The sequence below is a fragment of the Oncorhynchus clarkii genome, chromosome 7 (assembly GCF_045791955.1).
Source record: "Oncorhynchus clarkii lewisi isolate Uvic-CL-2024 chromosome 7, UVic_Ocla_1.0, whole genome shotgun sequence".
Classification (NCBI taxonomy): domain Eukaryota; kingdom Metazoa; phylum Chordata; class Actinopteri; order Salmoniformes; family Salmonidae; genus Oncorhynchus; species Oncorhynchus clarkii.
This window is the reverse complement of record NC_092153.1, coordinates 24,458,686-24,468,341: the sequence shown is the minus strand read 5'-3', so window position 1 is coordinate 24,468,341 and position 9,656 is coordinate 24,458,686. Positions and strand designations below refer to the sequence as shown.

At 44.0% G+C, this 9,656-nt stretch overlaps 1 protein-coding gene across 3 annotated transcripts in view; it reads right to left on the bottom strand.

Annotated features, from left to right (window-relative positions):
• Positions 1-203: 203 nt before the first annotated feature.
• LOC139413099 (pyridoxal (pyridoxine, vitamin B6) kinase b) overlaps positions 204-9,656 on the bottom strand; it is a 31,646-nt gene continuing 22,193 nt past the window's right edge. The window contains exons 7-11 of one of the 3 annotated variants that reach the window (XM_071160159.1): positions 8,519-8,564; positions 5,038-5,149; positions 4,767-4,903; positions 2,891-2,957; positions 204-1,458 (exon numbers count right to left, since the gene is read on the bottom strand). In XM_071160159.1, the coding sequence (XP_071016260.1) occupies positions 1,340-1,458; positions 2,891-2,957; positions 4,767-4,903; positions 5,038-5,149; positions 8,519-8,564 (481 nt within the window). In that variant the 3' untranslated portion in view covers positions 204-1,339. Of the gene's footprint in view, positions 1,459-2,890; positions 2,958-4,095; positions 4,333-4,766; positions 4,904-5,037; positions 5,150-8,518; positions 8,565-9,656 lie in introns of those variants that run through there. The other 2 variants (XR_011634766.1, XM_071160160.1) reach the window with 2 other exon arrangements.

Sequence of the window (9,656 nt, the reverse complement as noted above, 5' to 3'; positions counted from 1 at the left end):
GTAAGTACATGTCAGTCAGAGCAGAACTAACCCCTGATTGGTCCTGCACACGGACACTCCCACGCCTGAGTAGAAATGGTTGTAACATAGCATCACCAGAAAGATCAAATCAGCTTTCTCCACATTGTTCATTCTTCAGAACAGAGCGTAAGATATGGAGAATTCCCCACAAAGCAGGGGAAGACAGAAAACTTACAGCAAGTTGGCTAAATAACAGGAATCATATTAACTTTATTGCAATTTCATGTCTGTTTCAGGAAACAGCCAGTTTGGCACGCTCTAACATAATTTGATTTCACAAGTTTGGTACAGACAGAGAAACCATATCAATATTATATCTGCCCAAGATATGTAAATATACAAACACATAAAAAAGTATATGAATGTTTTGCTTAATTTGTATGTATAAAAATGAACAGTGTAGATTATCCTTGCTAGTCCTTGCAACCAATTAAGAACAAAATAAAAGACATACGCATGGTAATTCCAATAACATTGAAATTTGAACACACACGGATCATACATCAACAAATGTTGAAATGATAGATCTCCAGCATTTCACACATTGTAAATAACAAACAACACACAAAAACGTACAACCACAAAGTTAGTGACGTGCTTACAATGATCATACGCTGATCATGATCTAAGCACCGAACATGGTTAATTGATTTAAGAATCAACATACCCAAAACCATTGTCCTGTTGTGACATATGAGGTAAAACGTTTATAAACCACCACTCCTCCACTCAAATAAGTGCCTCAGAGTCTATCCTATCCCTGATCAGTATTCTGCCCTCAGCTGTGCATATATTTCACAAGGCTTGATTGATTGACAGATTGTTGATTGGTTGATTTTTGTAGGCCAGATATAACCTCGGCCTAGGCTTTAGCTAGCCTGAGCCACCACATTGCCACCGTAGTTAGCTAGTGCTGCAACTCCAATAGGCCTAAGCCCTGTGATGCCTGGCCTTGGAATAGTCTAGGCCTGGGCTGGCCTGGGCTGTGAAGCTGTGTGTGCAGGACAAACCAAGAGGTTAGGCAAGCTCAAAGAGGGAGTGGGAGAGATAAAGAGAGACCGAGAGAGACCAGGTTGTCGAAAAGAGGTGTCTGAGTGCAGTAGCCCCCACCCCGGCCCACTCAGGTCTTCCCCTCCTCTGCTCACCCCCCCCATCTGTCCATCCATACCCTGCTAAGTCTCCTCATATGGAAATGTTGTGCTCTGTAAGAGATTTCTAAGGCAATGTCACATTACAGATCAAAATGTACAACACCTATACATTGTGCGGTTGTGGCGCGTGGGGGGGGGGGGGGGGGGGGGGATTGGGGATGGGGGCTCTATAGGTTTAGGACAGTAGCCTCCATCACGATGGCGGGGTCCTCAATGTCTGCTTTACTCTGAACCATCCTCAGCTCCAGTTGAGGCGGGCTGGGTTTTCGGCCAGGCCCTGCTAAATCTGACAGAGAGAAGGAGATGGGGGAGGTGAATCACCCAGGGAAAGAGAAAAACAAAGACAGAAGGAGCAAATGAACGCTCAAGCATCTTAAACACGAAGCACATATACAGTGGGGCAAAAAAGTATTTAGTCAGCCACCAATTGTGCAAGTTCTCCCACTTAAAAAGATGAGAGAGGCCTGTAATTTTCATCATAGGTACACTTCAACTATGACAGACAAAATGAGAAAAAAAATCCAGAAAATCACATTGTAGGATTATTTATGAATTTATTTGCAAATTATGGTGGAAAATAAGTATTTGGTCAATAACAAAAGTTTATCTCAATACTTTGTTATATACCCTTTGTTGGCAATGACAGAGGTCAAACATTTTCTGTAAGTCTTCACAAGGTTTTCACACACTGTTGCTGGTATTTTGGCCCATTCCTCCATGCAGATCTCCTCTAGAGCAGTGATGTTTTGGGGCTGTTGCTGGGCAACACAGACTTTCAACTCCCTCCAAAGATTTTCTATGGGGTTGAGATCTGGAGACTGGCTAGGCCACTCCAGGACCTTACGAAGCCACTCCTTCCACATTCTCCCAATCTTCTTCTGGATCAACCAAATGCTCTCTAGCAAACTTCAGACGGGCCTGGACATGTACTGGCTTAAGCAGGGGGACACGTCTGACACTGCAGGATTTGAGTCCCTGGCGGCGTAGTGTGTTACTGATGGTAGGCTTTGTTACTCAGGTCCCAGCTTTCTGCAGGTCATTCACTAGGTCCCCCCCCGTGTGGTTCTGGGATTTTTGCTCACCGTTCTTGTGATCATTTTGACCCCACGGGATGAGATCTTGCGTGGAGCCCCAGATCGAGGGAGATTATCAGTGGTATTGTATGTCTTCCATTTCCTAATAATTGCTCCCACAGTTGATTTCTTCAAACCAAACAGCTTACCTATTGCAGATTCAGTCTTCCCAGCCTGGTGCAGGTGTACAATTTTGTTTCTGGTGTCCTTTGACAGCTCTTTGGTCTTCGCCATAGTGGAGTTTGGAGTGTGACTGTTTGAGGTTGTGGACTTTTATACTGATAACAAGTTCAAACAGGTGCCATTAATACAGGTAACGAGTGGAGGACAGAGGAGCCTCTTAAAGAAGAAGCTACAGGTCTGTGAGAGCCAGAAATCTTGCTTGTTTGTAGGTGACCAAATACTTATTTTCCACCATAATTTGCAAATAAATTCATTAAAAAATCCTACAATGTGATTTTCTGGATTTTGTTTCTCATTTTGTCTGTCATAGTTGAAGTGTACCTATGATGAAAATTACAGGCCTCTCTCATCTTTTTAAGTGGGAGAACTTGCACAATTGGTGGCTGACTAAATACTTTTTTGCCCCACTGTACACACAAACACTTCTTACAGTGAGTAAAATGATGCTTGCTTTTGTCTTACCGTGAGCATAGGAGATGGTCCTCTTGATAACGTGATGCATGACTGAGAAAGTCTTCTCACATGCAGTCTAACAGAGAGACAGAGAGAGACAGAGAGAGACTTGTTTGTCAAAGCAATGTTGAAACTTTCAAAGGAAATTAAGCTGCCATCCCGGTCTTTCTTTTACAATTGCGGTTTTAAAATCCTAGGACTGAGCACCCCTTCAGTGGTTCAGACAATTTTTGAAATATTGGTAAGAGCTCCAGCATATCACACCTATGAAGTTTGACCTTACCTTGAGAATGGGGGAAGTTTGAATGGTGGGAACGTAGCTGACTGATTGAGATCACTATTATTCTAAGTATGATGCTGACAGTATCAGTGGTGAGCTTCAGCTATACAAGAGAGAGCTATAAAACCTAGAGGGTGCACCTCCAATCTATTCTATTGATTGCTTCTATGACAGCATGGGCAGCGCCATGGAAGGCCATTACTATCACACTCCGGGGTGAAGTTTCCCCTAGATCTAGGATGATCTTCCCCTTCCCCAATCTTAACCATTAGTGGGGGAAATGCAAAACTGACTCAAGATCAGCATGTAGGGTAGTGGTCACCAACCGGTCGATCGCGATTGGTCCATCTCCAAGCCATTCCTAGTCGATCACCAAACATTTCTGTAAAAAACCCAATGATAAAGCCTTGCGTTCCTCTTTAAAAAAAATATTTTTTATGCTGTTGGCGGTAGGTGCACTTGATTCAGCAGCCCTAGCGCCGGTAAGGCAAAGTGTTACCATTTTGAACAATTTCACGTGTCTGAAGGTAGAACTCCGCCTACCCGGCAGGCCCAGAGAGCAAATCAAGTGCACCCATATGCCTACCGCTAGCCAATCACATATCTCAAATCTACGTGTCTACAGTTTCCTTGCGCCATAGACTGTAAAAAGAAGCCTCGAGCGCACAGCAAAGTTGCTAATGTGAGATTCCAAAACGTTTAAAACCACGACTAGAGAGAGACTCAACGAATAGAGCAAAGTGCTGATGTTTTTATAAGTAAGTAAGTTCCTGTTTAAGTTGTTATTCAGCACTGTCAACACTTTGTTCAACAGTTTTAAAAGTCAATAAATGTGTCTCCCTACTTCCACTCACACTACAACCAGCACTGCAGCTGCAATAAATGAGTATCGCAAAGTGTTTCGATAAGCTTGCGCTGTTATTATTAGCGGCTTAGCGGTCTTTTTAATATCAAGGAATATTTAATTTTCTGTGGTCATAGAAGTAACATGAATTGGTGCATGAGGCAGAAATAATGCAGTGCGACTTGAGTTTCACCATCAGCTGGAAGACAGTGTCCCCTTTTCCGAGCGGAGGGAGGGAGAGAGGAGGGACGGTGAGTCGGGAAAGAGGCAACCTCAACGCTGCTCCCTCCCTCCCCTCAGATTGACCATCAGATGCAGGCCATCAGTCTAGTAAACAAACAAAAAAAGACCAAATTATTATGCTCACTCAGCTGTGCCTCACAAGGAATACAACAAATGATCTCTTACCAGTGTGATCATATACCTACATTTAAAAATGTAGATAATTTAAAAATGGCCTTAGAAGAACAACATTGGCAGGGCAATTGAAGTGTAGCCAATATGCAGTGATAATGTATTGGGCCTATAGCCTACTGCAGAAACCTCATTACTACAGAACTGCTTTTAATTGGTTAATATTGCATAGGCGTATGTTTTTTAAGTCATGTTTTTAAAATAATCTGAGTGGTAGATTTCGGCTTGCATTTTGGTTGGTGACCAAAAGTCTAGGGGCAACTTCACCCTACACCTTTACAATCACAGTCTTTTGTGCCAAATGAGCCCTCTAGGTTTTATAACTGGCTTTAGTACACACTGCAGACCTTGAGGTCGTTGGGGTAGTGGTGAGTCCAGGCCAGCAGCATCGCAGCAAACAGGTCCCCTGTCCCCACAAACACAGCGTCCACCTTGGGGATTTCCATACGAACCCTCTGGGTGGACTTGGTACCATCAGGCATCACTGGAGATGCAAGATGAGGAAATGTTACACCAATGACCAATGATTCACAGATGGGACATATAACCATGACAGTTACATCAATTACTCATTGTCATTGTTAGTTTGCCCACCCTTGACCACAGACACACACTTACACGTCCTCTGGCTGCCCAGGGACACAAGGAAGCGGTCACCCAGACGCGAGGGCAGGTCAGAGCTGGTGATGACCACCGTGTCAGGACCCATCTTATGGAGCAGGTCCATCACCTGGGGAAGGAGGCAGCAGCCAGGGGAAAAAGGTCAACTTCCTGCTACATTTAATGGAGCCACCTCCCTATTCAAAATCACATACTTAAAAAATGCACCCTTCTGTGCAGAGCCATGGTTGAGTTGGTAACACTCAGCACATATTCATGCCTCCCCAGCAGAGACAGGGCTTCAATCCCCATCTCCACTCTTCTTGGGAACACAGATTTGGTCACAGATACCTTAAAATAAAAGGTAGGGGCGTGGATCAGAAAACCGGTCAGTATCTGGTGACCACCATGTCCCTTATGCAGCGCGACACATCTACTTCGCATTGAGTTGATCAGGGCTGTTTATTGTGGACTGTGGAATGTTGTCCCACTAATCATCAATGGCTGTGTGAAGATGCTAGATATTGGCGGGAACTGGAACACTCTGTCGTACATATCGATCCAGAGCATACCAAACATGCTCAATGGGTGACATGTCTGGCATGAGTATGCAGGCCATGGAAGAACTGCAAAATGTTCAGCTTCCAGGAATTGTGTTCAGATACTTGCGACATGGCGCCGTGCATTATCATGCTGAAACTTGAGGTGATGGCGGCGGAGGAATGGCACGACAATGGACCATAGGATCTCATCATTGTATCTCTGTGCATTGAAATTGCCATCGATAAAATGCAATTGTGTTCTGTGTCCGTAGCTTATGCCTGCCCATACCATAACCCCACCTCCACCATGGGGCACTCTGTTCACAATGTTGATATCAGCACACAGCTCACCCACACAACGCCATATATGCTGTCTGCCATCTGCCCGGTACAGATGTGAAATCGGGATTCATCCATGAAGTCACTTCTCCAGTGACTATCGAAGGTGAGCATTTGCCCACTGAAGTCGGTTACAACGCCGAACTGCAGTCAGGTCAAGACGCTGGTGAGGATGACGAGCACACAGATGAGCTTCCCTGAGACGGTTTCTGACAGTTTCTATTCGGTTGTGCAAACACAGTTTGATCAGCTGTCCAGGGGGCTGGTCTCAGACGATCCCGCAGGTGAAGAAGCTGGATGTGGAGGTTCTGGACTGGCGTGATTACACGTGGTCTGCGGTTGTGAGGCCCGTTGGACGAACTGCCAAATTCTCTAAAACGATGTTGGAGGCGGCTTATAGTAGAGAAATTAACATTCAATTATCTAGCAACATCTCTGGTCGTCATTCCTGCAGTCAGCATGCTAATAGCACACTCCCTCAAATTTGAGACATTTGTGTCATTGTGTTGTGTGACAAAACTTCAAATTTTAGAGTGGCCTTTTATTGTCCCCAGCACAAGGTGTACCTGTGTAATTATCATGCTATTTTATCAGCTTCTTGATATGCCACACCTGTCAGTTGGATGGATTATCTTGGCAAAGGAGAAATGCTCACTAACAGGGATGTAAACATATTTGTGCATATGGAACATTTCTGGGATATTTTATTTCAGCTCATGAAAAATGGGACCAACACTTTACAGGTTGTGTTTATTTTAGTTCAGTGTAATAAAGCATAAAACATATGGTAAAAGTTCCACTCTCCTTAAAATATACAGTGCCTTGCGAAAGTATTCGGCCCCCTTGAACTTTGCGACCTTTTGCTACATTTCAGGCTTCAAACATAAAGATGTAAAACTGTATTTTTTTGTGAAGAATCAACAACAAGTGGGACACAATCATGAAGTGGAACGACATTTATTGGATATTTCAAACTTTTTTAACAAATCAAAAACTGAAAAATTGGGCGTGCAAAATTATTCAGCCCCTTTACTTTCAGTGCAGCAAACTCTCTCCAGAAGTTCAGTGAGGATCTCTGAATGATCCAATGTTGACCTAAATGACTAATGATGATAAATACAATCCACCTGTGTGTAATCAAGTCTCCGTATAAATGCACCTGCACTGTGATAGTCTCAGAGGTCCGTTAAAAGCGCAGAGAGCATCATGAAGAACAAGGAACACACCAGGCAGGTCCGAGATACTGTTGTGAAGAAGTTTAAAGCCGGATTTGGATACAAAAAGATTTCCCAAACTTTAAACATCCCAAGGAGCACTGTGCAAGCGATAATATTGAAATGGAAGGAGTATCAGACCACTGCAAATCTACCAAGACCTGGCCGTCCCTCTAAACTTTCAGCTCATACAAGGAGAAGACTGATCAGAGATGCAGCCAAGAGGCCCATGATCACTCTGGATGAACTGCAGAGATCTACAGCTGAGGTGGGAGACTCTGTCCATAGGACAACAATCAGTCGTATATTGCACAAATCTGGCCTTTATGGAAGAGTGGCAAGAAGAAAGCCATTTCTTAAAGATATCCATAAAAAGTGTCGTTTAAAGTTTGCCACAAGCCACCTGGGAGACACACCAAACATGTGGAAGAAGGTGCTCTGGTCAGATGAAACCAAAATTGAACTTTTTGGCAACAATGCAAAACGTTATGTTTGGCGTAAAAGCAACACAGCTGAACACACCATCCCCACTGTCAAACATGGTGGTGGCAGCATCATGGTTTGGGCCTGCTTTTCTTCAGCAGGGACAGGGAAGATGGTTAAAATTGATGGGAAGATGGATGGAGCCAAATACAGGACCATTCTGGAAGAAAACCTGATGGAGTCTGCAAAAGACCTGAGACTGGGACGGAGATTTGTCTTCCAACAAGACAATGATCCAAAACATAAAGCAAAATCTACAATGGAATGGTTCAAAAATAAACATATCCAGGTGTTAGAACGGCCAAGTCAAAGTCCAGACCTGAATCCAATCGAGAATCTGTGGAAAGAACTGAAAACTGCTGTTCACAAATGCTCTCCATCCAACCTCACTGAGCTCGAGCTGTTTTGCAAGGAGGAATGGGAAAAAATTTCAGTCTCTCGATGTGCAAAACTGATAGAGACATACCCCAAGCGACTTACAGCTGTAATCGCAGCAAAAGGTGGCGCTACAAAGTATTAAGGGGGCTGAATAATTTTGCACGCCCAATTTTTCAGTTTTTGATTTGTTAAAAAAGTTTGAAATATCCAATAAATGTCGTTCCACTTCATGATTGTGTCCCACTTGTTGTTGATTCTTCACAAAAAAATACAGTTTTATATCTTTATGTTTGAAGCCTGAAATGTGGCAAAAGGTCGCAAAGTTCAAGGGGGCCGAATACTTTCGCAAGGCACTGTATATATATTTTTTTAAACAAGCAGATGCCATCTGCTTACTTACATATCAGTGAATACCTCAAGGAAGGAAGAATCCATTGTATTGGTATTCAAACATGGCCCATGGATTAAGGACAAAATTCGACATGACTTGAGGACAACTTTGCAACATAATATATATGTTGCATGGTCTATGGTAAGACTCACCTCCACTGCATCTTTCTCTGTGCTAATGTTCTTCCCTGTCAGGAGCCTGGAGGACAAATACGGGCACATTAATAAGGTCGGGCACATTAATAAGGTCACACACAAACATGCCCATGCTAATTTAACCTTGAAACCAGAGGAGGCTGGTGGGAGGAGGTTGGGCTCATTGTAATGGCTGGAATGGAATAAATGGAACGGTATCAAACACATCCGTTCCATTGAATCCATTCCAGCCATTACAATGAGCCCGTCCTCCTATAGCTTCCCCCCACCAGCCTCCTCTGCTTGACACTAACACCACATTCATTGTAAACAGCAACCGACAAACAGTCTAAGGAAGAGACTGTTTAGTGTTCTACTATAGTGTTCTAGTGGCCATAGTGAGAGACAGTGAGCAACATTTACGCCATCATCTCCAAGCTAAACGACTGAGACTATCATTAGGCTGTGGAAACACCTCAAGACACAACGTACAGTATATTATTATTCAATCTGTATCCACCAGAGGGACCCTGTGCACCGGTAGACCTGGGATTGCAGTGATGAGCAGAGGAGGTGGTTTAGAAGTAGGGTTGAAAGGAGCGAGGGAAGAAGCAGTGGCGCACACATAAACCAACACAGAGCCCACACAAACCAGCACAGAACACACAAATCAACACAGCCCACACAAACCAACACAGCCCACACAAACCAACACACAGCCCACACAAACCAACACAGAGCCCACACAAACCAACACAGAGCCCACACAAACCAGCACAGAACACACAAATCAACACAGCCCACACAAACCAACACAGCCCACACAAACCAACACACAGCCCACACAAACCAACACAGAGCCCACACAAACCAACACAGAGCCCACACAAACCAGCACAGCCCACACAAACCAACACAGCCCACACAAACCAACACAGCCCACACAAACCAACACAGCCCACACAAACCAACACAGCCCACACAAACCAACACCGTACACACAAACCAACACAGCACACACAAACCAACACAGTACATACAAACCAACACAGCACACACAAACCAACACAGCACACACAAACCAACACAGCACACACAAACCAACACAGCCCACACAAACCAACACAGGAAAAATGATGGAGGAATGCAGACAAAA